At 39.9% G+C, this 26,827-nt stretch overlaps 8 protein-coding genes across 8 annotated transcripts; 5 read left to right on the forward strand and 3 right to left on the reverse strand.

Moving 5' to 3' along the window:
* The first annotated feature begins 1,448 nt into the window (after window positions 1-1,448).
* Obp99a (Odorant-binding protein 99a) lies at window positions 1,449-2,129 on the forward strand. The gene is made up of 2 exons (XM_068300634.1): window positions 1,449-1,531; window positions 1,637-2,129. The coding sequence occupies exons 1-2, from the start codon at window positions 1,493-1,495 to the stop codon at window positions 2,024-2,026; spliced, it is 429 nt and encodes a 142-aa protein (XP_068156735.1). The 5' UTR covers window positions 1,449-1,492; the 3' UTR covers window positions 2,027-2,129.
* A 44-nt stretch (window positions 2,130-2,173) lies between these two features.
* LOC137583867 (pickpocket protein 19-like) lies at window positions 2,174-3,951 on the forward strand. The gene is made up of 5 exons (XM_068299032.1): window positions 2,174-3,001; window positions 3,062-3,220; window positions 3,275-3,404; window positions 3,458-3,647; window positions 3,705-3,951. Exons 1-5 carry the CDS (start codon window positions 2,174-2,176, stop codon window positions 3,949-3,951), a joined length of 1,554 nt encoding a protein of 517 aa, XP_068155133.1.
* Window positions 3,952-4,374: 423 nt separating this feature from the next.
* Window positions 4,375-6,153, forward strand: LOC137583871 (pickpocket protein 19-like). The gene is made up of 5 exons (XM_068299036.1): window positions 4,375-5,202; window positions 5,264-5,422; window positions 5,477-5,606; window positions 5,660-5,849; window positions 5,907-6,153. Exons 1-5 carry the CDS (start codon window positions 4,375-4,377, stop codon window positions 6,151-6,153), a joined length of 1,554 nt encoding a protein of 517 aa, XP_068155137.1.
* Bub3 (mitotic checkpoint protein Bub3) lies at window positions 6,151-7,282 on the reverse strand. The gene has a single exon (XM_068300633.1). It carries the CDS (start codon window positions 7,190-7,192, stop codon window positions 6,212-6,214), a length of 981 nt encoding a protein of 326 aa, XP_068156734.1. The 5' UTR covers window positions 7,193-7,282; the 3' UTR covers window positions 6,151-6,211.
* Window positions 7,283-7,695: 413 nt separating this feature from the next.
* LOC137585166 (lysoplasmalogenase TMEM86A) lies at window positions 7,696-9,879 on the reverse strand. Its single transcript, XM_068300828.1, has 4 exons — window positions 9,610-9,879; window positions 8,811-8,980; window positions 8,560-8,750; window positions 7,696-8,487 (listed from the first exon to the last, which is right to left on the reverse strand). The coding sequence occupies exons 1-4, from the start codon at window positions 9,628-9,630 to the stop codon at window positions 8,150-8,152; spliced, it is 720 nt and encodes a 239-aa protein (XP_068156929.1). The 5' UTR covers window positions 9,631-9,879; the 3' UTR covers window positions 7,696-8,149.
* Window positions 9,880-10,365: 486 nt separating this feature from the next.
* Gycalpha99B (guanylate cyclase 1 soluble subunit alpha 2) lies at window positions 10,366-13,897 on the forward strand. Its single transcript, XM_068300591.1, is given in 6 exon segments — window positions 10,366-10,508; window positions 11,498-11,745; window positions 11,811-12,051; window positions 12,110-12,148; window positions 12,150-13,465; window positions 13,535-13,897. Coding segments are annotated over 5 exon segments (2,028 nt in total). The 5' UTR covers window positions 10,366-10,508; window positions 11,498-11,509; the 3' UTR covers window positions 13,731-13,897.
* On the reverse strand, window positions 13,880-14,546 carry Obp99c (Odorant-binding protein 99c). The gene is made up of 2 exons (XM_068300592.1): window positions 14,410-14,546; window positions 13,880-14,340 (listed from the first exon to the last, which is right to left on the reverse strand). Exons 1-2 carry the CDS (start codon window positions 14,449-14,451, stop codon window positions 13,927-13,929), a joined length of 456 nt encoding a protein of 151 aa, XP_068156693.1. The 5' UTR covers window positions 14,452-14,546; the 3' UTR covers window positions 13,880-13,926.
* Window positions 14,547-22,505: 7,959 nt separating this feature from the next.
* On the forward strand, window positions 22,506-26,068 carry dmrt99B (doublesex-Mab related 99B). The gene is made up of 4 exons (XM_068300733.1): window positions 22,506-22,769; window positions 22,844-22,945; window positions 23,033-23,486; window positions 25,189-26,068. The coding sequence occupies exons 1-4, from the start codon at window positions 22,623-22,625 to the stop codon at window positions 26,046-26,048; spliced, it is 1,563 nt and encodes a 520-aa protein (XP_068156834.1). The 5' UTR covers window positions 22,506-22,622; the 3' UTR covers window positions 26,049-26,068.
* Window positions 26,069-26,827: the final 759 nt, after the last annotated feature.

Genomic DNA, 26,827 nt, shown 5'->3' on the forward strand with positions numbered 1-26,827 from the left:
AACCCTTTTAATTGAGTAATTATGTAGGCTGTCCCGTCTCTGATTAGACCTCCTAACTTTGCACAATTAACTAGCAATCAAATTCACATATGCACATAGAAAAAACTTTCTCTCTTTACGTTTCAATAATGATGATGACAAGGAACCTTTCTTAAAAAACCTGTACACATAAATCTAGAAAATTCTATACATTATTATTATTAGAGTAAGGCATAGAATTGTTTATCCACCATCTCCGATTTATTCCCTTTCAATGGGGTAGGTCTAATATCTCACCTGCTGATAACTGAACAGAATCTGACCCTGCAGACAGCTGCGTTCTCACGTTTCTTTACCTGTACTAACAACACATGGGATACAAACACACATACGAGTAGGGGCAAATACAATTATAAAATGAGCTCTGAAATAAAAAACGCCTTTAGAGTGTTCGTTTAGAATTTAACTACCTGCTGATGCAATGGAAAATTTCCAATCGTTTCTAAGCCAGACTTTGGTGTTTAACGATGGCGACATCAAAGTAATATGATTTTTCTTCATTTTTTACATTTACACATCTGTTTCAGCTGGCAATTATTAATTGATTAACTAAACATAAGTATATATACTTAAATATATGGCAGTTTAATCAAATTTAGGAGTTCATTGGCATCAAAACCGAATTTGTTATGATAACAAATGCTTATACATCATATGTATAAAATTTATTTAAAACTTTAAGCTATTATGGCTTAAAAAATAAAGACCACAATACACGAAATCATGATATATCTTTACTAAAGCATTATAACCAAAGTTACAAAGAGAAAACTATCTTATTGAGATTATATATAAGCCCAAGAAAAAATTCGAATTTAATTCATTATGTTCGAAGAAACTACAATTAAATAATTGGAAATAATAAAGAATATTGAAAAATTTAGAATTGTTTTAAACTATCTCGTTATCATATCATGGTTAATGGTTTATTGGATAGAGGTTTTGACTAAAAAATGCAGAAAGTGATATATACCTCTATATTTGTTATATATGTTATGTATAGTTTTAACTTATCATAAATCAATTCAATTTCATTCAATCGATTATCAAATCTAATAAAATGGATTCTTACATTTGACAGAGTGTAGATTTATAGATAGAAGAGTATTTAAAAGAGTATGCAGGGTATCTATAATTCACTAAGCCGACTCCGATTTATGTACATATACATATATAAATGCTTTCCATAGTCCTTAAACCCCAAAATGAACGTGTTTAATTTTAAAAGGAAGCTACAAAAGGACAATGATCATAATACAAAAGACATTACTCGGCCTTAGGGTAAGTAGGGATCTGTTGAAAACAGGGATCAGTTCAATTCTTTTCTCAAACAGGTACCAAGTCTCGTTCGGACGCGATGCCTATAAATAGCAAGTGCCTAGCCAAGCACGATCACAGTCTTTGCTCGATCGTTGAAGCCTCAATAGCTGCAATTTCCAAACAAATCATCACCATGAAGTTTTTCGTAGCCATCTGTTTGCTGATTAGCATGGTAAGTGATATTGTTTTTTTGCCACAGCTGGCAAAAAATAATTGATAACTCAAAAAACGTTTTGAAATTAATGAATTCGAACTTTGATCGGATTTTCGTTGATAGGCATCTGCCGAGTATGTGGTGAAGAATCGTGATAACATGCTGGCCTATCGCGGTGAGTGTGTTAAGGAGCTGTCCATTCCCGCTGATTTGGTCCAGAAATACGAGAAATGGCAATATCCCAATGATGCCCAGACCCATTGCTACATCAAGTGCGTCTTCAGCAAGTGGGGATTGTTTGATGTGCAGTCGGGCTTCATCGTAGAGAATATTCACCAACAGTTGGCCGGCGGTCATGCCAACCACGATGAGGAACTGCATTCCAAGATTGAACAGTGCTTGGACAAAAACGAGCAGGGTTCTAATGCCTGCGAATGGGCCTATCGTGGTGCTACTTGCCTCCTGAAGAATTTCGGACAACAAATCCAGTCGAGTCTGGCTCCCAAGGTCTAAAATGAAATGAACCGATGAGGCCTGATTATAGTTATAAGCATTAATTTACACCCACTTTGTGAGCAGTTAATAAACACACTGATTAATATGTAGTAGAACCAAATTAAGCCCATCAGTTCAAAAAATCAGTTTTGTAAGTTATTCACAATGTTGCTGTATACGAAAGAGCTTGTGGCACCGCGTCCAACTCCAGGACTTGGTCTCTTGAAGTTCAAGAAGCAAAAGTACAAGAAATTTGTACGGCACTCTCTAGCCCATTCTACAGTACATGGGCTACAGCATGTCTTCGAGGAAGAGGAGGAAAGACATGTTTGGTTACGCTACTTCTGGCTGCTTATTGTGGCTTCTTCTTCGATTGGTTGTTTTGCCATATACTCTCTGTTGGAACATCGGCACGATGAGCAGCAATTAGTCAGTATCATAGAAACTACACAGTTGCCAGTTTATAGCATTGAGTTCCCTGCGGTTGCCATTTGTCCGTGGAGTCATGTGAACTGGGCGCGTGCCCAAGCAGCTGCTCATCGATTCTTACCAGCGAATCCCAATAAGGAAATCCTAGAAGGTTTTCATCAATTACTCAGTCTCTTGGATAAGGTAAACTTTGGTAGTTTTGAGAAACTGGATAAGTTGTCTACACGCAACTTAACGGAATTGATTAACCTAAGTCTTACAAAACTTTCCTCTTACTTGGCGTACCGCTGCGACGAGCTGTTTGTGCCCGATTCTTGTATTTTCGACGAGACACCATTCGATTGCTGTAAACTCTTCGTTCAGGAGCATACTGAAAAGGGACTATGTTTGGTCTTCAACTCTATGATTTCGGAAAATTCACGACAGAAACAGCTCACCAATGAGTTTTATCCTTACAAATTGAGCACAGCAGGAGAGGGAACGGGTCTCCAGTTTACTTTGCGATTAAATGAATCATTTTTGCGGCCAGGCACTATCATATACGAAATTCCATTTGCAATGAATGTAGGTGAGAAGGTAGAAAAGGAAGGATTAATCTTCCTAAAATATGGTTAATAATTGCAGCTGATGATTAAGGAGCCACGCCAGTGGACACAACAAATGGCTAACGTTTTTCACCTTTATGCACACACTGAGAACTTTGTGGCCGTTCATCCAACAGTTTTTGAGACAACTCCAAGCACAAATCAAATGAAATTACGCCGAAGGCGATGCTACTTTGATGTGAGTAGGATTTAGAAGATTCACGGTTTTAGTCTAGAGTTTTGCTCCTTGCAGTATGAACGGAAGCCTTACTATCCGGAAACAGATCTGGCCTATAGTCGGGAAAACTGCATTGCTGTTTGCTTGCATCATGCCGTTCTAAGAGTGTGCAAGTGTTCCACGCCAGGATTCTTTCCGCCCATAGGTATGCCAGAGTTCTACTTAGTTTGCATTTAATCCTGATTTATTCGAACCCAGAGGGCACTCGGGAATGCAGCGTTCTTGATGCCAAATGCCTAGCCAAGAACGCAGACATTTTTAGCTATGTTAAGATGAGGGATCAAGACAAGTATATCAATGACTCGCGGCGTGGACAACTCTGTCATTGTCCCGAGAACTGCAATTCACGACAATACAAACTCACATTAAATGTCCGCAACATAAATTAGTAAGTCGGACTATCACTTAAATGCCTCGGTAATTAAATTCTAAACGTCTCTTCCAGCGACGCAAATGAAACTAGAAAGTTGATCAAGACGCAAGTTTTTTATGGCCAACGGGTGATGACCAAAATTGTAACAAAGCTTAGGTACACGACATTGGATTTGCTAGCCAACTTTGGAGGCATTTTGGGCCTTTATATGGGTGCATCGGCGCTGAGTTTCATTGAGGTCGGGTACTTTCTGGTAAAATTGCTGTGGATGCTGCTAAAGGATGGTTACCTTAAAATAAAAACAAAGCTCGGTTACTGATTTTGCATGTTTAAATATATTATTATTATAAATATTTACTGTGCTCATGGATTCAATGAATTATTTCTGTTTGGTTTCCTGTCGGAAGGGGCACAGTTGCCCTCATTTTGTTCAAAGCAACCGACGCAGCGTTTCTTCCCTGAATCCCACAACTTGACTTTCATATATCAGTTGCTTGTCAAGATGTCATTCACAAAACGAGCAAGGTTCGAATGCCTGAGAATGGGAATCTAATCGAGTGAGTGGGCTCCCAGGGTATAAAATCAAATGAACCAATGAGCCTGGCCTAATTATAGTTATAAGTATTAATTTACACCAACTTTTTGAGCAGTTAATCAACACACTGATTAATATGTAGTAGAACCAAATTAACCCAATCAGGCTCTTGATTTGTTCAAAAACCAATTTTGAAAATTATTCCCAATGTTGCTGTATACCAAAGAGCTTGTGGCACCGCGTCCAACTCCAGGACTTGGTCTCTTGAAGTTCAAGAAGCAAAAGTACAAGAAATTTGTACGGCACTCTCTAGCCCATTCTACAGTACATGGGCTACAGCATGTCTTCGAGGAAGAGGAGGAAAGACATGTTTGGTTACGCTACTTCTGGCTGATTATCGTGGCTTCTTCTTCGATTGGTTGTTTTGCCATATACTCTCTGTTGGAACATCGGCACGATGAGCAGCAATTGGTCAGTATCATAGAAACTACACAGTTGCCAGTTTATAGCATTGAATTCCCTGCGGTTGCCATTTGTCCATGGAATCATGTCAATTGGGCACGCGCCCAAGCAGCTGCTCTTCGATTCTTGCCAGCTAATCCGGATAACGATTTGCTGCAAGGTTTCCATCAGTTGCTTGTTCTCATGGAACAAGCAAACTTTGGTAGTTTCGACAAACTGGATGAATTGTCTACACGCAACTTAACGGAATTGATTAACCTAAGTCTCACAAAACTTTCCTCTTACTTGGCGTACCGCTGCGACGAGCTGTTTGTACCCGATTCTTGTATTTTCGACGAGACACCATTCGATTGCTGTAAACTCTTCGTTCAGGAGCATACTGAAAAGGGATTGTGTTTAGTCTTCAACTCAATGATTTCCAAAAATTCCCGACAGAAACAGCTCACCAATAACTTTTATCCATTCAAATTAAGCACAGCAGGAGAGGGAACGGGTCTGCAGTTTACTTTACATCTGAATGATTCATTTCTGCGGCCAGGCACTATAATACACCGTATACCATTTGCAATGAATGTAGGTGAGAAGGTAGAGAAGAGAAGAAAAAGGCTTCCTAAAACTGTGATTATTCCTGCAGCTAATGATTAAGGAGCCACGCCAGTGGACACAACAAATGGCTAACGTTTTTCACCTTTACGCAGACACTGAGAACTTTGTGGCCGTTAATCCAACAGTTTTTGAGACAACTCCAAGCACAAATCAAATGAAATTACGCCAAAGGCGCTGTTATTTTGATGTGAGTACGTTCTTAAAGATTCACGGTGTTAGTCTAGACTTTTGCTGCTTGCAGTATGAACGGAAGCCATACTATCCGGAAACAGATCTGGCCTATAGTCGGGAAAACTGCATTGCTGTTTGCTTGCATCATGCCGTTCTAAGAGTGTGCAAGTGTTCCACGCCAGGATTCTTTCCGCCCATAGGTATGCCAGAGTTCTACTTAGTTTGCATTTAATCCTGATTTATTCGAACCCAGAGGGCACTCGGGAATGCAGCGTTCTTGATGCCAAATGCCTAGCCCAGAACGCAGACATTTTTAGCTATGTTAAGATGAGGGATCAAGACAAGTATATCAATGATTCGCGGCGTGGACAACTCTGTCATTGTCCCGAGAACTGCAATTCACGACAATACAAACTCACATTAAATGTCCGCAACATAAATTAGTAAGTATGACTATCACTTAAATGCCTCGATAATTAAATTCTAAACGTCTCTTCCAGCGACGCAAATGAAACTAGAAAGTTGATCAAGACGCAAGTTTTTTACGGCCAGCGGGTGATGACCAAAATTGTAACAAAGCTTAGGTACACGACATTGGATTTGCTAGCCAACTTTGGAGGCATTTTGGGCCTTTATATGGGTGCATCGGCGCTGAGTTTCATTGAGGTCGGGTACTTTCTGGTAAAACTGCTGTGGATGCTGCTGAAAGACGGTTACCTTAAAATAAAAACAAAGCTCGTTAACTGATTTCGTATATGTATGTATTATAATAATGAATATTAACTGTGCTGATGAATTAAATGAATTATTTCTGTTTGGTTTCCTGATCCGTGGGGTAACGTATATAAATTGTCGGATGTGGCACCGTAGCAGGCGTCTCAGGTTGCTGATCCAGGTAAGAGCAACCAATGGCTAATGCACTGCCATCGTAGCTGAAGTTTAGCGTTGATATAGAGGTGTCGTACTCATGGAACTGACATAAACGCTTCTTGTTGAAGCCGTCCCAAATGTTGACAATGCAATCGGAGCCGCCGGTGGCGAATGTGTGATATACATTGTGGAAACTTAATGCATTCACCGGATGGATTTCTTCGATATTGTTATCCCTTTTGCGGTGGCACTTGAAGGCAAATTTGCGACGTTGCACCTCAGGATCGTGATCCAGATACTCCACTGCCACACGACCCTCAATGGAAGACATCACATAGCCTTCTTTGTTGGGAAATAGTCGAATGCACCGCGTTTGGTACTTGAGTGACGACTCCCGCTTCATGATATAACTATCCAGTTTACGCAAATCCCAAATTAACACCTTGCGATCGGAGGTGGCTACCACAATCTTCTCGTCAATCACTGACATGGAGTAGACTTTGCCATTGTTTTGTTCAAAGCAGCCGACGCAGCGTTTCTCACGCATATCCCATAACTTGACATTCTTATCCCAGCTCCCAGTCAAAATCCCATTCACATATTCAGCATGCTCCACGCAACGGATGGGCTCGTCGTGACTCCCAACTACGTTCTCCGTCTGGGTGTTCACATCGAACAGGCGCAGCGTATTGTCCAAGGACCCACTGGCCACATGCACAATGTCCATGAAGGCGCAATCTAAAATGGGGACATCTTGGACAAATTTTTGCCTCATTTGATTTGCCGCCACATCGTAAAATCGCAGTGTTCCGTCCCAAGAAGAGGCGGCCATATATTGGTTGGACTTCGGTCCAAACTTAACTGCCGAGATCAGGTCATCCGGTGGATTATTTAGCTTAAACTCTGGAGGACGCATTTCTCTTCTTTTTTTTTTATTAGCAAAAATTAAATTTTTAACGAAATTTCACCGGCGTCTTTTCCAATCGAACATTACTCACGAACTCGAACATGTTCGAGCGGTTTACTCACAAGTTCGAGCGGTTTACTCACGCGATTTTGCAACGCGCGCGGTTTCCAATAATGGCGTTGCCACTAGGGCTCCAAAACAGTCGATGGTATTATCGACAGTGTCGATTATTTTGCAGCCCTACGGTACTATCGATAATATCGATTGCTTAGCAACACTGGCAGCAATGGCGCGATTTTGTTTCGCTTGTTTTTAAATAATTATAAAAATGTGCTATTTTCTGAAAACAAAACTTAGCAATTGATATTACTCCTGAAGGCAGTAATATTTTTAATACATTTATTTTGGTTGGATATAAAGTTAATAGCTTATAAAATTTGGCATATAGAACAAATTTATATGATTTACAAACTAAAATATGATGTAAGCAATATCGAAACTCATAATAAATCTTTTCTTATGCAAGTTTATAATATATTTGATATATTTTTGATGCATTTGTCCTTTAGATGTTAATTTTTGTTTGAATATAATCAGATTTTGTAAACAATAAGCTTTTTTAATTTGTAAAAGAATTATTCTCAATACATAGGATGGCTAATTTGAAATCTAAACAGCAGCCCGATCAGTCCTTGGAGAGTAAATTAAAAATAATAACTTTAAATTAATATATGCTTGATATGCAGCTTCCTTACACCTAAACATCTTTTAACATTTGAGTAAAATATAATTACTTTCTAAGAAACAACTACTATAGTAATTCTATAAATGACAGACACGTTTTTCAACACATTTTTTTTCTTTTTTGGTTTAAGTTCTATTAGTTAACGTGTCTTTATAGTTGGAAGTACTAATATTTTGGTGGTTAATTTTCTTTGGATGTTTTGAATTGAGCATTTATGGTAACTATTTCTGTTTTTTGTTCCTATTTAGTTTGGGACTTACATTAACCTTAGCTCCGTCTTCGGCAGTGCTTAACGCAATGGCAAATTGCGCCGCATAATACGTAATCATAATTTGTAGACGAGCATGGGGTAGTGGCACGCCCATAAACATAGTTACTGCAATTAAGCCATCGGAAATGACAAAAAGTATGGATCCCAGAGCGCAGAAAACGCTAAGAAAGTTTTTGGCATCAAGAGCACGGGCAATGGAACGCCATAACATTGTCGTGATTAGAGCACAGTAGATGGGTACACCCACAATTAGAATTTCATCGAGGTTCTTGTGCACAACATATATAACTAAAGCATAAATAAATGAATTAAATCATCTTGAATTTAGGCTCAAATTTAAAATACTTTAGAAAAACTTACACAACGTAACAGCTACATAGAGAGCAATGCCGAGGAACCATTTTCGTGGCTTCCAGCCAAATGCGCTAATATAGAAGACATGGGCTATGCCAAACGAGATCATGCCAAAGGGAAAAAGATTAACATTGAGCAAAGCATCTCCACCACAGGAGAAAATTAAGCCGATGAAAATCCATTGCGATCGACGGTAGCTGAACAAATAGTTAAGGTAATAATCATATACTTAACGATACTTAAAGACAAGCACTCACTCTTTGTTGAGTTTAAAGCCCTTGGCCAGAACATAAAACATTAAAGCCACAATGGGCAAACATTTTAGCACTGTGGTCCATAGCTCTCCTTGTGGATCCCGACGAACCAGCGAAAAGTATAGTATAAGCGTCCCAAGGAACGGCAGTAGCTTCAGGCTATGCGATTTGGCCTTTGAGATTGAGAGATAAAGCATAACGATTAGCCTTAATCGAAAGTATGGTTCAAAATTCACCGATTATGCAATCACCGACACAAGAATATCTCGGTGATTAGATTAATAGGCATTGGGTTGCTAACTACTAGATTTACTCTTGTATAAAGTACTTATATTTGATTTCCTTTAATATATTTATTCGTTTAACTTATGTGTATTAAGAAAAACGTTAGTTCTTAGCTTTTTGTAAACTAATCAACCGTTAACCGCAAAGAAGCAATTCAATTTTGAAGCTTTTCTCTTTCTAACGATTTTCAACGATGTAGATGTAGATAACAATTGCATAAAAAAAAAGGAAAATGTCGATAACTATGAAATCACACATACGCATAGGTGCGAGAGCATAACAGCAGATGCCAGTGAGCAAGGTCAAGGACAAAAGCTTTTATTTTTATACACTTTCTTTTTACGGTTAGATAAAGCATCCACAGTGCACATACCACGGACACACACACTCGAAGCAATGTGATACACGAGTGTGTATGTACCCCAAATACATAAAAAATAAAAAAAAAAAACGACAAAGGCTTTTGTTTGGGTTTGCATTTCTTTGTTTGGACTGAGAATGAAATAAAATCACTTACTAAATGCACTAAATCGTTCATGACAAATTATTTAAAGCAAATTAAAGCAAATTATAGTGTCCACAATCTGAATCTAATTGAACGATTTCTGGATTCGTGCCCCCTTTCAGCCACCCTATTTTCAATATAATAAGCGAAAAAAGCCGCTAAACACGTAGCCAGCAGCAAAGACACGTTGCACACTTTCGACCAGCCGTCAATAAACTGAAAGTAAGTCGTACAAAAAATTTCAATTCAACTGGACGCTCCAATGGACTGAGCTGGAGAGCACACACAGATACACACTCACACTCAGAATTTTCGGTTTCATGTGTGTTCACAAGCATAAGCAGCAGCATTCAGATATAGAAACAGCTGTAAGCAGATTGATTATTGAGTGTTGTGTACCTTGGCTATTATCACCATAACCACCAAAACAGAGAAAACAAGAGACAGAGTGAGAGAGTTGTGGAGAGAGAGCGAGTGCGCAGAAATTATTGCCAGAGTACGAGAGCATCACGCAACAGGTTAATTGGAGAATGCATTCAATACACTGACCAAAAGTTTGTTTCGGAGAAAGCAAAACATGCGCATATTCTACTCAAAACGTTGCTATCTCGCTCTCTATCTCTCACTCTCACACTCGATTTTTGAAAAATGCAATAATACACTTTCACTTGGCGGTGGCGTCGGCGGCGGAAGCTTTCGTAAGCTTACAGCAAAAGTTTCTTGCCGTTAGCCTGCCTCTTTCCATGTCAAAGTTTCATTCCGTGTTAAGTTGTGGCATTTTTCAGGCGTGCGAAAATTGTTCAGCTGCCTTAGTGAAATTCCCTTAAAGTCAACTCTTAAAGAAAATTTTTGCAAGAAAAGTTTTTGTGTGGTTGCAGTTAGCAAACTAGTAATTTGCAAGCACCTGTCAGGTAAGAAAACTCTAATTGATGTCTGCCTGAAAGTATGCAAAGCCAAAAATATGAAAAACTGGTGCCAGGAAAAATTGGAAAATTGTGTATCCATTGGGTGAGGGTGGCGTTTCCTGTAAGCAAATATAGCACTAAACTTGGGCTTAGAGAGAAGAATAGAGGTATGAGTGGGGTAGGGAATGGAACAAAAGTTGTCCACTGACACATTTTTGGCCAAGGGAAAACTCGTCATGAATTATGCAAAAATTAATTTATGATAATGGATTATACTAAGTTTGGAGAAAGCAAAAGTAAGAGCACACACAGACACAAACACACGCACTCTTGACCTCCGAGTACTCACACAAACACACAGACATACATGCATACATCAACTGAGACAGTGATAGAGACGCCTGCAGCCACTCAAGTTGAGAAAAGACCCGACCCGACTACGACACTGCAGGCATACAGGGACAAGGCATTTATGGGCCAGTGGGTGGCTCACGTCTTCAGCCAGACGCTACCCTACCTCCCACACATACATACACTCACACACAAACACACACACAAGTGCACATTGAACTTGAGAAGTCCACACGACCAAGCAGATGGGTGTATCCCACCCAAATATGACAAGCGACAGAATACATTGATGGCCAAAGGCAAATCTATATCTCTATATAAAGATGGAAATCAATGACAAAATATCTTAACGTCAAAATGATTTATCAATTTATGTGTACTCGTATAAGAATTGACACAAAGCAAAGGAATGCATAGATAAAGCTAAGCTTAGCTTTAATTAATGTTTTACTTGTTGAATTGTGTCATAATCTAATATATGCACATCCATCAAAGGTACCGAAAAAGTTAGACAACATAGTTATATAACTATTCTTTCACCATATTGAAACGGGCTTTAATTATTGGTTTGGTTCGCCGATACCAATTGAATTTCTAATGGCCTTACTAATTACTTTTCCATCAAACTTATTATACGAATACAGAGAACACGCAATATGGCGTGTCCATTCTTTCGTCGAGCCGATTCGCTGACACGTCAGCCTTCGGTTGTTGTGGAGCACGGTGCACATTGGGCTCTCGAGGATGAGGAGTTGTCCGACGATGCTTTAACTCTAACGCATTTGCAAATGGCCATACAACTCCTGACGGCTCCGTCAAATGAAGATCTCAATACGGCGGTCACATCATTGGTGGCCAAATATCGCCAAAGTTGGCCCAATATACACAAGCTGTAAGTGAATAAATATAGTTTACTTCACTAAGATTAATTGTGGTTGCTTATTCTTATCTATCTAGGAAATTGGATCCGAATACTTTTAAGAGCTGTGCCAACTATGATTATCTGGGTGACATACAAGAGTTGCTGCTAAAAATGGACGAGGCCAGTGCCAGTGAGATTCTGGTATTGTTAGGTGAAGAACTCATCACCTGCTGCTGCACAGGAATCATTGAGCGGGCTTTTCGTTGTCTGGGCACAGATCTTCAGGAGTTTTTGGGCTCTCTCGATGGAGTATATGATGTATTGAAGTTGCAGGAGGTAAGCTATGCAAAAACCTGATTATTATTTTTGTCGCTAAAAGAAGTTGCTCACCTAGGATGATGTAACCGATACTGGATTCGTGTGTGCCGGCGAGGGGGGAATTGATTTTCACCTCAGAGCGTCCAGTGATTGCTTGGCTCCTGCTGGGCTCACTCAAGGCTCTTACTCGCATGCTGTATAAGGTGGATGTTAATATCAAAATCGAACCAGTTGAAGGAGATGCTCGTCGCTATCGTTATCTCTTCTCTCTAGTGAAGGACAGTTCGCAATCTATGCTGATGAGTCGTCCGCCTGCAGCGGCCACTGCCAAGCCGCTGCCCGAAACAGTGCAACGAAGCAATTCAAGCAATGCTTCAGATTTACAGATGAGCTCGGCCAACTTCTGTAAGATGTTTCCCTGGCATTTTATTATGAATGAACAACTCGAACTGGTGCAGCTGGGACGAGGTTTTAGCAAGCTATATAAGCCATATCTGGCCGATTTTGGCTGCCTGGCCAGCACTTACTTTGACTTCAAGCGACCGAAGGGCTTGACCATGAAATTCCGCGACATTGTGCGACGCACTTATACTCCATTCCTCATAGGGCTAATGAGCCCGCCGGGTGTGGATGACTTTCCAGCCGTAGGATTGGAGATCAAGGGGCAAATGGTTCATTGCCCGGAATCTAATTCTTTACTGTTCATAGGATCACCATTTCTGGATGGTTTGGATGGCCTCACCTGCAATGGTCTCTTCATCTCCGACATTCCCCTGCACGATGCAACACGTGAGGTAATTTTGGTAGGCGAACAGGCTCGAGCACAAGATGGTTTGCGTCGTCGCATGGACAAACTGAAGAGCAGCATTGAAGAGGCCAATTCGGCTGTAACCAAGGAGCGCAAGAAGAATGTAAGCCTCTTGCATTTGATCTTTCCCGCTGAAATCGCAGAGAAATTGTGGCTTGGCTCATCTATTGATGCCAAGACCTATCCGGATGTGACCATTCTGTTCAGTGACATTGTTGGCTTCACTAGCATCTGCTCAAGGGCCACGCCCTTTATGGTCATCAGCATGTTGGAAGGCTTATACAAGGACTTCGACGAATTCTGTGACCTATTCGATGTGTACAAGGTGGAGACCATTGGTGATGCCTATTGTGTGGCTAGTGGATTGCATCGTGCTTCCATTTACGATGCCCATAAGGTCGCTTGGATGGCTCTAAAGATGATCGATGCTTGCTCCAAGCATATAACCCATGATGGTGAACAAATCAAAATGAGAATTGGCCTTCATACGGGCACCGTACTGGCCGGAGTAGTGGGTAGAAAAATGCCCAGATATTGCCTCTTTGGACATAGTGTGACTATAGCTAATAAATTTGAATCGGGCAGCGAGGCATTAAAGATCAATGTTAGTCCCACGACTAAAAAGTGAGTTAATCTTTAACTAATTTTTCGTCAGAATTGTTCTAACGTCTCTGTTTCTTCTCTCTTTTATAGCTGGCTAACCAAACATGAGGGCTTTGAATTTGATCTGCAGCCAAGAGATCCCTCATGCCTACCTAAGGAGTTTCCTAACTCAGGCACTTGCTATTTCCTTGAAGGTTTTCGCAATCCAGCTTTGGACAGCAGCCTGCCTTTGGTGGAGCATATTAATGCCGCCATGAAGACCATATCGGAGGGTGGCGATGCCTAAACAGAGCTTTCCTAGATTAAATACTTGCTCAGTAGAATGACATACAAACATATATAGTTCAATGCACTTGTAGAGAAATTATGTTCCCCCTGTCTCTCCCAAAGAAAACTTTGCTTAGCCTTCAGCAAAATAAAATTTATCGCCAACAATTTGCGTTCCAGGCACAAGATTTATTGAGATTTCTTTATGGCCCACCTTAGGCCTTCTTTGCTGCCTCCTCCTGTTTGGCCTTAACATAAGCCCTGACGCGATCACCAATCTTGCTGGCCATCATGCACTTGTGTCCCCGGAATGCCCAAACATCGGCTGGGCTCTTTTGCTCATTGGCGTCAATGCAGCCTTGGGCGATTTGTAGGGCCTCCTCCTCGCTTAGATCCATTTTGAACTGCTTGGCCAGACGATCGGCATGATAGCCCTGGTGAGTGCAGAAGATGTCCAACTTTGTGGCCGAACACAACAAATACTGACGGACATCGGACTCATCAGGAAAACTCAATTGTTTCAATGAGCTGATTTGATCGGCGCTCAACGGATGTTCCTTGAGGCATTCAATGCGTATCTGTTTGATCTCATCGGCAGTCTTGGGCTTCCACTCCCCATCGGCAAAGGCCTAACAATATGGTAAACAAAATCATTATATTACATTTGTCTAGCTTTTCACTCCTATACTTTTACACACCACTGCGCAGATTGCAAGCGAAACAATCAAGTATTTCAGCATTTTTAATTTAAATTTTATTCAACAGACACACAAGTTACACGTCTCAGTTAGATCTTTCAACTGAACAGCCGACGGCTCGATTGACTAGATTTATAATCTCTGAATAGGTCTGATACTCGACGAGCAGTTCAACATCAACAGGCAACAGTCAGTGTGGCAAAAGTTCAGTTTAGCGATAAGACTAGAATACATACCTAATCACATAATTGTTTATTATAATTATTTGATTAAATACCTAAACACATTTGTTATTCATTTGCATTGTTGATAGGTCTGCTTCACAGCTAACAAATGGACCCATTTTCGATGTGACAACAACTAATGACGAAATTATAAGAGTTCTTGGCGAAAACTTACTCATTACCCCCTTTAGTATATTCCATTTAATAAACAATCTTCAACTTTCGATTATAAGTAGAATGTATTTCTTTCAGTGCTTTCAAGTCTCATAATTCATTTCCGTATTTGATTGTAATGATTATTACAAAATTACCTACAAACAGTAATAAATTTACGAGTCAGGTTCTATGAATAATATTCTCCCTAAGATATTCAAACGATGCGGTTAACACATTTTGCCAATTTTATATTTAGATACAAATCTTTTTGTCTGTTTAAGTCTTGACATTAATCTGCTTTATCAGCTCTGGCTAAAAACTAATACAACTTTAAGGAACAGTCGAATCTGGATAAGGTTAACAATCCTAAATAGAAATAATTCTTTCTATATTCTTATGAATTTATTCTAATAATAAAAGGAGTTTTTGTGAATCAGATTAGTTTAGTTCTACCAGATTGGACTGTATACTAAAATATTTCAAATGTTTTATGGCTTTTGACATTCGCCTTAAAACGATAAGCCTTGAGGTCATTATCATTACCACAAATTCACTTGCTACTGCCGATTAGTACAAATATATACATATATGTACATATGGTATCTTAAAGTTTGGCGTTCAAGGTTTTCAAAGGTTATTCCCGTTAAATGAGAAAATTTACGTTTAAATCACTCTGAGAAACAAAAGAAGAATTTTTAAAAGAACAAAAATAGAAAATATAAAAAAAGTTTAATATAAAATCTCTTTATCTGTAAAGATTTTTAAGTTGCGACTGCTGTCTGTCTGTTGCTGGACTCTGAAATGTCATCTACGAGTCCACACAAATGAGATTATGATGACTTCAACCTAAGCTTAGAACCTAGAACCAAGTCGAGCTTCTTCTGTAGAAAAACATTTAGTAGGAGTTAGATTACTCAGTGTTCTTTGCATTCGGCATCACTAGGAAAACTAGGATAAGCCCAGACTAACATGGACATACTTAAAGTGCTGATCAAGCAACCTGTATCATATACTAAAAGCAATAGAACATCTTTAGCCAGATATGTCTTATATCTAATAACAAATATTACCGCTTTCGCCTATCAACAAGAAATCCGGTTCCGCGGACTTTTCAAATCCAAATGTACTGCTGTGTCGGCCATTATGCAACGAATTGCAGTCTTTCTTTTTTAATTAAATCGAATAAAACTCACAGCTGGCAGAGACCAAAATTAAATACAGCCCAGGGGCATCGGCAAGAGTTGTCATTAACATAAGATGAGTGAGGCGAGGCGAGGCGAGGTGAGGTGAGTGAGTGAATAAAGTGAGTACCTACTGCAAAGTCCTAGATGTGTCTGGGAACCACGCGCCCTGACCCTGGGCATATGTGCACATTTTGAGCAACTAATAATAACAGTTACCTCAGCTTAACAAATGGAAAAAAGGCGTACACTGTTTGCCCTCTAACTGAGGGTTAGATAGCCCAGGAGAGGGCCCCGCGATGGGGTAGGTTTCGGAAATCGGAAACAGTGTTTATACCCAAACAATGGTCAAATGCGAGAGAGGGAGACAGAGAGAGAGAGAGAGATCTCGGGGCGTCAACGTATCATCATGTGCTATTTTCTTGTATGTTATTAGAAAATTATATGGAAAATGTTGTGAATGGAAGGAAGTTAGGTGAAAATCATATTAACACCCCAAAACGAGTGTCAATGGCCAAAGTCAGCGGACAAGAGAGTGAGAGTGAGTTTGTTGTCGAGAGCTGTGTCCATCTCAAGTTACAAGGATTGGAATCCTCTTCCTGCCATACTGGGTACCAATTTTCAGTTAATGATCATATAATGGATCTACCTTAACGTCAGGGTGTCAAATGATGCGATTTGCTACCGGAATTCGCAATATTGTATACATTTGTTTAGTTTTCTTTTGCTCTCTGCTCTTTGTCAAGACATTTGTTTTGTGTGTCACGGCAATTGTTTGAAATTCGAGTTTCCGGCTCTCGAATTGTTATTGCGAATTTGAGAAATTTTGGGATTTATTTTTTGTTCTTTTGAATACGTTTGGCGTGCGTCATATGAGATGGATATTGATATTCTATTGTGCAAACAATCAAGTTAATTCGTTTAAACTAAATGCCCAAATAATATACATATGTACATCTATAAAGTATTTAAAATTCTATCTCTGGTTATCTGCTTCTGACACAAAACAAGTCTTGCAACTTGCTAAGAAAACATTTCTGTTAACAAATTTGTTCAACAGAACAACAACACCAGATGAAAAGTTTCTATGAACTTTTAACAAAATTTCACGTTTCCATGAGTTTCCTGCAAGACTTCCGGCCCAAAACTCATGGGCGTAGTTGAAGACATTGAGTACCAAAGTGGAAATAAGCTTTAAACATTGTCTTGAAATTGAGACCATTATGCCTTATGGAATTTTGGAAGTTATTCATTATATTGGCTACTTGAATTTGGTAGGAAGAGTAAATCATTTGGTATCCACTTCTAATTGGTTTTATAAAAGAATTCAAAAGATACTGGTGTCTGTGTTGTAATTTGACTGCCAATGAATCTATAAGAACAAAACGGTTGACTAAGGGTAAGCACTATAAGAATTCTATGAACATAAGTGACTATTAGAAAATCTTAGAATATTATTGTTAGAGTTTTAATGTTAAAGAATGTTGTTGGATTCCAACAAAAGCAATGAACTCATTTTCAGACATTAAGTTTGATTTGAGTATTTTTCCAGAAGGACATCGCAATCTTTAGTTGGCACATCCCATATTCTACGGCTATGGCCAGAATGCCGTTGTCGGTCGGGCTGAGTGTCGTATATCGTATAAGTAAGAAAAGCAAAATGTAATTTCATGCCTCGCTGAATGAATACGAATACATGAGAGTTCAAAGTTTCAGCTTGTAGCCAAGCGAAAGAGAGCAACACACAGTGCTCTCTAGTCACAGGATGCTGGCTGGCAGGACTTGGATACGACTTGAAAGCGCAGGAAGTTATTTAATGAGATTTCTTTATGTCAAAGATAAGTCGAAGAATTTTCATAGCCTGCAACTAAGAAAAACCAAATGGTCTTGTAAAACAATATGCAAAAAGAAAAAAACCAAAACAGAAAACAGAAAAAAAGAAACCGAAACCAAAAAAACAAATGGTGGTGGTTGGACTGTTATTGTTGTTGTTGTTGATGATGTTGAGCGAGCCGAGTGAAAAGGATAAGCGTAGACCGACAATTGTTGCACACACTTGAAATTAAATTAACTTTTTTCGACCCTGTCCACGTCGAGTGGCAACGTCGTCGTCGCATTGTTCCAAAGCCTCCTGTAGCTGACAGCCCACCAAATGAAAGGCGTTTCAGTACATTCAGGCGGCAGGGATTGAGGCGTGGCAGGGCCCAAAAAAAAAAAAAAAAATAGAGACAATGTTCGTGGGCAATCCGTGAAGCGCATTCAATGATTGCTCAAATATTGTCTTTTGGTCTATACTGGCACACCGAAACCAGAAGAAACAGAAGGAGAAACAAAAAACCAAAGCCAAAATACCAAAACCGACAAAACATAAAACAAACAAATCGCAATCACAATCAAAAACTGAATGAATGAGGCAATGACGCAAGGAAATCTCATTAGCCGCATGCCTTCAAGTTTCATTTTTAATTTTGTATAATTTTTTTTCCATTTTTTCCACAGTCTTGTGTGTTGTGTTTTGCTGTTGTTTTTTTTATTATTACCCGTTTCTTGCCTCCGAGAGATCTTTTCTTTGTATTGTATATTTTTTTTCGATGGTCTTGATCAAATAATTTTGCGGCCAATGCATGGTAAATATTTGTCAACATTTTAAGGCACTTTTCTTTTGTTTTTTACTTGGTCTCTGACTCCCTGTCTCACATTGAATCAGAAGCAACCACTTGAGCTCGGAGTCGGAGTCATCAAAAGAGCGAAGAGCTCGGTAAGTGAATGTGTGTGTGTGTGTTGTGTTTGTGGGGATATGACCGGCAGCTAAAGGTAAGTAAAGTAGCAATGATATCCAAACTGATTGAAACTTTCCTCAATCCAAACCAAAAACTTTAATAACGAATAGTCATTACACTACAAAGGAGAACAGATTTTCAATTTTCATATTGAAAACAGGTTAATTGCTTTAGTCCTTTATTCTATTTAATATATATTAGGGTGAGAAACAAAACACTGACTCTATGCCAAAAGAAACTTATACTAGTAACCGATATCCTGTAACCAGTAACTGGTATCCTGTTGGCAGACCAAAAGGTGTTTGAATGTAGAGAAAAGGGAGTCTGATAAGGAAATCTTAAATTACCTGTAATAAGAGTTTGATCTGATACAAACTGTAGGCTTAAAAATTGAACGATTCTTGATAAGAACACTCCTGATATATATATTTTATTATAAACAAAGAGCATTAAGGCTTCATGATGTCTAGGTTTTGATTGCTTTACGTTTCTTGCCATAGTTTATGTTGTTTTATTTTCATTGTTGTTGCCACACGGGCTACTGAATGTTGCCTTGATTGTTGTAGTTGTTGTTGCTCATCATCATTATTGTTTATGTTGGGCTGGTGTAGTGTAGTGTATGGATGTGACTGTGACCCGCACCATTCCTCTGGCCATAGCCCTTTGCAGCTCAAGCGTAAAGAGAGGCCAAGCCAAGCCAAGCCAAGTCGAGCCAAGCCGGCGACATAATGGACATGTTTCAGCTTTTGTTGGCTAAAGAAGTTGTCAGCATCAGTGACTGCTGAACTAATTTGCATATTTGGAAGCAGTAAAAACACATTTCAAGTGGCCACCCAGGGGGAGCCTACTACCCACTTAATGTACATATATGTGTGTGTGTGTGTGTGTGTGTGTGTGTGTGTGTGTAAGTATGTATAGGCGCACTTTAAACAAAGTTAAAATGCGAGAAATTGGCCCTGCGCAAAAACCAGTAGCTTGTCAACTACAACATGGAGGCCAACAACTTCTAGCCATTTACAGTTGCCAACGTGCTGACTGTGAATGAGACTTGGCTGGAACTGGAACTGCCCACAGTGTAGGGTCAAATGAGAGTCTATTCCTTTGTGTATGTGTGTATATGTATGTATGTATAAGTGCTTTTGCTGCTGTCCTTGTGCTGCTTCTCTCGCTCTCTATCACTCTGTCTTTCTCTCTCTCTGTCTCGCTGCAGCAGAGGTCTGCGGTTGTTGCTGTGCGGTTGCTCTTCTGTTTTTCAGTTCGAAACTTGTTTCTTTTGGCCAACTTATACAACATTGTAGCCGCTTTATATTCTTCCTTTCCCTGTGTGAGTGTGTGACTACGTGTGTGTGTATCATGGCTCCTCCTTTGCCTGTAGGCGGAGTTTATCTGAAGAGAGCCCAATCTGGTGAGAGTCTCCAGGAAGAGAGAAAGAGAGAGAGACCGTCGGAGAGCGTCCAGCGCGCGCATCTTTTTGATTTGATAGCCCACGTGAGCGACGTTCGACATTCGCAGTTTGTTTCAATTGCAATTATTTTGTAACATTCTAATAGGCCAATGTGGGCACCAACTCCAATGCCAACACCAACCCCACACCCACAAACCAACCGCACCACTTGCCCCTTGTCCATCTCCGCCACTGCCTCCAAATGCATGCAAGGTTTGAGAATCCTTATTGTTCAAAAATTGAATCGATATTTTATATGGTATCAAGGAAAAATATTTAAGCAAAGCCCTGGCACTAGATCCCTTGAGTTAAGTTATTAATACAACACATTAACTTGCTTAATCCATAAAAGGATGTTTTCTAAAACTGTAGACAATTATGTACATACATATAGGCAACAAAAATCATAGCTATTTCATATATGTATATCTGAATGTACAATCATTAACCATAATTATTACTGCCTTTTCTTTTCGGAATTCCTGTTTTCTGGATCCACTATGAACTATATTTCTATAATGACACAGGTACATACATATATACATACATATATAAGCCAGTGGCTGATTCTGGTTTTGGATATTCAATTTCAAATAAAATATTGTTAAATTTGGACAGCAAATACTAGGCCAATAATGCCCCGAGGATCCGGTAGTGATAATTGCGATCGGTTGAAATATTTCGTTTGTGATGAATAGAATTTCTTAGTACTTGAGGATGTTTGGAGCAGATTATCGAATAAGTTCCTTGACTAAAAATTGATTGAATAATAGGTCAATAATTATATTGTGATTGTCCTTCACAATAAGTTTCAGTTTAAGTTTCATTTACATATGTATGTATGCATATGGCTTAAAATAGGATCAATAATATTATTATTTCATAATATGATAAAAAAAAACTTCCATAAATCGAAAAAGTTATGTTTTCGAAATGTTTAAAATAGTTTTAAATTCTGATTAAAATTTTCATTTTACAATGGAAGAAATTTCAATATAATTTCAAATTTTTTCATACAGCAACATACAAAAAATTCAAAATCAATGAGATTAAGATATAAAACCAAAATTATTCATACACTCGCTCTCTCTCTCTCTCTCTCCTTCTCTCCCTTGCCTAGTCTAGGCAGTTTTAGAGGGGGCTAAGCCCCTTGCTATTGAAAGCAACTGAAAATGAAAAGCAAGTGGCAATATGCCAAAAACCAGTAAAACAAACTTTAACATGAAGAGCAGACGACGAGCGACCCCTAAAAGCTACTAGACTCACCCTCAACCCAAAAAAGAATGAAAACACAAATTAACAAAGAGGACTTTATATGTAGGTACACAATATACATCTACATATACATATATGTATGTATGTAGGGAAGGGGCAAAAGAAGGTTCTTGCTGCTGTTGTTCGTTACCAGTTGAAGAAGCATATGCCAACTGTGTCAGTTGTGTGTGTGTGAGTCGCCTACGCCGCCATGCCAACCAGTGGCGAGGTCGCAACAACAACGTTTTTTGGTTGGCTATACCCAGAAGCTCTATCTCTCTTTCATTCTCTACCTCTCTTTCGCGCACATACACTCACAGACACTCACATAAAGTGTATATACATGTATAGGAGACGAGAGAGAGAGGGAAAAAAGAAATTGTAAAACAAAGGCAACAAAGAAAATGAAAGAAACCTCAAACAACCACCAGAGTTAGCTACGTCAAAAGCCCCACCACCATCACGCCACCAACCAACACAACCACTAGCAAACCAAACCAACCAACCAATCTTCACTGTACTACGGATATTGCTCATACGCCGCGTTGCCGTTGCCGTTCGCCGCTGTTGCTGCTGCCTCGAGTGCACAATATTGTATACAGTACCAAATTAGATTTGAAACTTTTTTCTTAATTGCTGCCACCGTCTCCGTCTACGTCTACGTCTCTTCGTCTCCATCTCCTTCTCTGTCACCGTCTCCAGCTCAGTTGCGGCCAACGCCGACGCAAGCAGCACACAAAGGTGGTTGCAACACTCTCTGAATTGAAATCAACCCTCATTTTGCCCGAGGCACACTCTCTCTTTATGTGTGTGTGCGTTTGTGTGTGCTCGCGGCTTTTGTATTGGTAAATGTTGCCGCTTGCCGCCATTTGCCTTAGTACTTACCGCTGCTGATGTAGTTGTCGTCGCTGTCGCCGCCGTCGTCGTCGTCGTCATAGTCGCTTAGGTATTATCCCAAAAAAAGTTGAATCAGTTGCAATCGAAGGCTCAGTGTGTCATGTCGTTAACGAGCGGGTTTTAATTCCGGTTTCTAAATTAATCAACTAAATCCAAAAGAACAAGATACAAAAACGATACAAAATCTGAAACATCATCTTCTTAAGAACTAGTGTCTATGTGTGTGTGCGAGTGTGTTTAGTGATTCATATTTTGAAGAAATCTCTGAAAATTGATCATGAGTTTGCCGTCGGGTGTGGATATGCAGAATCTCATGTCACAGCATCCCGTTTTGGGTGCACTGCCGCCTGCATTTTTTCTACGTGCTGCCTCCGAACGCTATCAACGCACACCAAAATGTGCTCGCTGTCGTAATCATGGCGTGGTAGGTGATCTCTAGCCAAATCAAAGCGAGACAAGTCTTTCCACTAAATAACTTACTAAAATTTCACCTTCCAGGTGAGCGCTTTGAAGGGCCATAAACGCTATTGCCGCTGGCGGGATTGTGTTTGCGCCAAATGTACTCTAATAGCCGAACGTCAACGTGTTATGGCTGCTCAGGTGAGTTAGCCTACAAATCCATCTCAGCAGACAATCTTATGCCTAACGAACAACACTATTCTCCGGTTCTATTCTCGTCTCCTTTAGGTAGCCTTGCGACGTCAGCAGGCACAGGAGGAGAATGAAGCCCGCGAATTGGGTTTGCTTTATACTTCGGTACCCGGTTCGGGTCAGCAACAGAATGGAAGTGATAGTGTCACACCAACACCTCTTAGTCCCAATGGTAATGTTATCGGTGCTGGTCAGAATGGCGTATTCCATGCTGGTATACCCTCGCCACCCAGCGACGGCTTTGACAGCACTTCCGCAGGCAATCCCAGTCACCATCAGTCCCAGCAGCAGCAACAACAACAGCAGCAGCAACAGCACCAACAGCAACATCAACAGCAACAACAACAGCATCATCAGCACCACCAGCCACAGCAACAGCAACCACATCAGCATTACAATGGCAATGAATCCGACACGGATGGACGCACAAGATCCGAGCATTTGAGCGTTGGCTTCTCACCCACACGCACGGAATTGGACGAGAGTCCCGGTAAGTCGCAAAGAAATGAAATTATTATATTTACGCCTGGCAAAACGTTTTCCCCCATATGGTAGGCACTTCAGAGTCTAAAAAGGCGTTTAAAAAAATCTCAGGACATTACTTACATTTTTTTCCCTACTCATTTACAATTGTTGAAAACGCAGCGGTGCATAAAGTGCCACACTCGCTGATGCATATGTGTGTGTGTGTGTGTACTTAAGTGTGGGTGTGTGCCGTTTAGGTGTTGTTGTGACAAAGGTTTCGTCCCCAAACTCAAGCTGCAGGTTAACCATCCATGCAAATGTCGCACAAACAATAAATGTGAATCCAGCATCCATCCAGGTTACAAAAAAGTTAAATTTTAGAAAAATTCCATAAAGTTTCACTTCGTTTTAACTAAAAATTTAATAAGCATCTTAGCTAGTTGCCAAATTTGTGTATCCCATTTTAAAATGGGTCGAGACTGGCCAATACCATCAGTCAAAACTAAAAACTCTGTTGGTATCAAGTTTAACCAAGAGCTAGAAAACATTGTTTTGCTCTAAACTTGCCACAGAATCCATAAATAGTCTTATTTAACCCTACTCTACTCTAAAGTGTCTTATATAACGAAATCTGCTGCCTTAATCCTTAATTACGCTTAGGCAATCCTTTCTTCTCCTGAAAATTGCCTTTATGTAAGCCAATATTCAGTGTGCCCCCACACACTTAAACCATAACCCTAATGGCTTGGAACAATTAAAATGAAGTCAATATTATCTCAATATCTTTTCATAACAAAAGACTTTACTCATATCAATGATCCTATGATTACCTTGCATTCTCTTTCTGCCCCTTGTCAGGCGATTTAACAGTTGCAAAGAGTCTCTTTCATCTTTCCCAGCGTTATCTTACGCCCACTCATTAGGCTTATCCTGGCAGTCGGTGGGTAAGACAACCCCATGCTGAGGGCGTAAGTAATGTGAACCACTCCAAGTCGAGGTCCCTTTCCAATTCCCCATCCTTTTGCTTATTGTTTGCTTGCTTGCCCTTTTTTTTGTTTTTTCATTTTTTATTTGTATTTCCCCATCTTTGAGTTGTTGTTTCGAGAAAGAAAAACATACAAGGATTCTCACGCGAATCAATCGAACCTGTCTATTTTCGTACTCGAATTGTTTTACTTTTTTATTTGCACTGAAATACAAGACGATTTTACGGTTGAATTTACTCTGGGTAAATGTAGCCCCAGGTGACCCCCGCTATTGGGTTCTCTTCTCTTTTTATTGCTAGTCGTATCCAGGAATCTCTCAACTGGGTGCAACTTAATTAAATTTTCACTGCGGCTTCGTCAATAGGAAAATCAAATAGAAAAGTGGGAACAAAGCAGCAACAAGCCAAGAAGAGCAACAACAAAAATAAAAATATCATATAACTTGTTTCAGTCCTCTGATACATTCTTTATCATCCCCAAGGTGAAAGCAGCAGGTTGCCGATTGTTGGCATGTCAACGATTCTGCCCTTGCCCATTTCAGATTCTGTTTGCCATTCCCTTGATTACATTTCTTCAATCTTTTTCCGCTCATTCCTATGCACAATTCGATACTTTTATTTGTTTTGCTTGGCCAAGTGGAAAACCGCAGAAATTCCCAGGCCTATCTCTATCTACCTGCCTAAAACCAAAGTGATCTCTAATCTCTATGACCTTCTTTTTTCTCCGGCTCTTCTCCTGCAGTTTCCAAACGCGGTGCAGCATTATCGAATGAAACCGACCAGGATACAGGTTCGGAATCCGGCTCACCCAGCAGCCCAAGGCCAAAAGTGGCAGGTCTTTTTAACTTAACCTCCAGCCTGTCGCCCGCCCGTACTGGCCCGCCTAGTTCACCGGAATCGGATCTGGATGTGGATTCAGCGCCAGATGAGGCCACGCCCGAGAATCTAAGCCTTAAAAAGGAAGATAGTCAATCACCCCCAAACACACCCGCCGAAAATCTGCATCTGTTGCGCTCGTTTAGCAATGGACACGCTCAAGGCTTTATGCCCTATCATCATTCACAGTTTCTGGCCGCTGCTGCTGGCCTGCCCGCCCATCATCCGCCAACACATTCCCCGCTGCAGCAACAACAACAGCAGCAACAGCATTTGGGCCAACATCCCCAGGCTCAGCAGTCACAGCAACAACAACAACAGAGATCCCCCATCGATGTCCTGATGCGAGTGTTTCCCAATCGACGACGCAGCGATGTGGAACAGTTGATGCAACGTTTTCGTGGCGATGTTCTCCAAGCCATGGAGTGTATGCTAGCTGGCGAAGATCTAGGTCAGACATCACCCCAAGTTCCACCATCACCGCCCTTTCCCATGAAGTCAGCGTTTTCGCCGCTTGTTCCGCCCGCTGTCTTTGGTTCACCCACGCATCGCTATCATCCCTTTATGCAGGCCCATGCCAAACGTTTCCTATCCGCTCCCTATGCCGGCACGGGTTATTTACCTGGTGTACTAAGTGCTGCGGATATCGAACAATCAGAATCGAATGGAGCCGGCGGCATTGCCTTGGATCGCAGCAGTAGCAATGCGGGTGACTCTCAGGATTGAGTGGAGGCCAATTGTATTAACACGGTCTTTAGGCCATTCGAATAGATAAGGACTCCAACCTCTTTAACCCTAAATCTTCATATCCATATCGTGTTAGCCTAGAAATGGAATTATTTTCCCATTTTTTTTAGTGTTTAAGTCGCATCATACTTTCTTCTTCTCTCTCCCTGTCTCTTCTATCTCTGTTTCTCTCTTGCCTCTTCTAATACTAAGTCTAATCTATTATTCTAGTTATGCGTAAATTGTAAATTATATGTGTATGTATCTACTGCATTTCTAGATCAAGTATTGTATCATATGACACCACCTCCCAAGCCCAGTTAAGAAAGAATCTTAAGATTTAGCTGAAATTAATATTATATTGAGATTATATTGTAATTATTGAGATATATGTATGTATATCACATATACATAGATCATCACGTATTATTTACTAGATAATACATTTCAAACACTGTGTTAAAGTATTTAATAAATTAAATAAAACCAACAAATCAATAAAATTACAAAATCTGAAATGAAATCGAGCATATTCCAATTTATTTACCATTTTAAACAACTTTGTTTGAAATAATTTTCAAATTTAACTATTTATGGTTATGATGGCTCTAAAAACGTTCACGATAACAGTGAAGAATCTTAGTTTTCTTTCTACTTTTTATTTAAATTTTACAGATAATAGTCGATCTGGGGATAGATATAGTTTTCCTCAATAGAAAAGTGCAGACCTTAAACAATTGGACTTAGTTTCATTATTTCCCATCAATTACTTCTTCTTT

This window comes from Drosophila tropicalis, unplaced genomic scaffold, assembly GCF_018151085.1.
Source record: "Drosophila tropicalis isolate 14030-0801.00 unplaced genomic scaffold, ASM1815108v1 contig_878, whole genome shotgun sequence".
Classification (NCBI taxonomy): Eukaryota; Metazoa; Arthropoda; class Insecta; order Diptera; family Drosophilidae; genus Drosophila; species Drosophila tropicalis.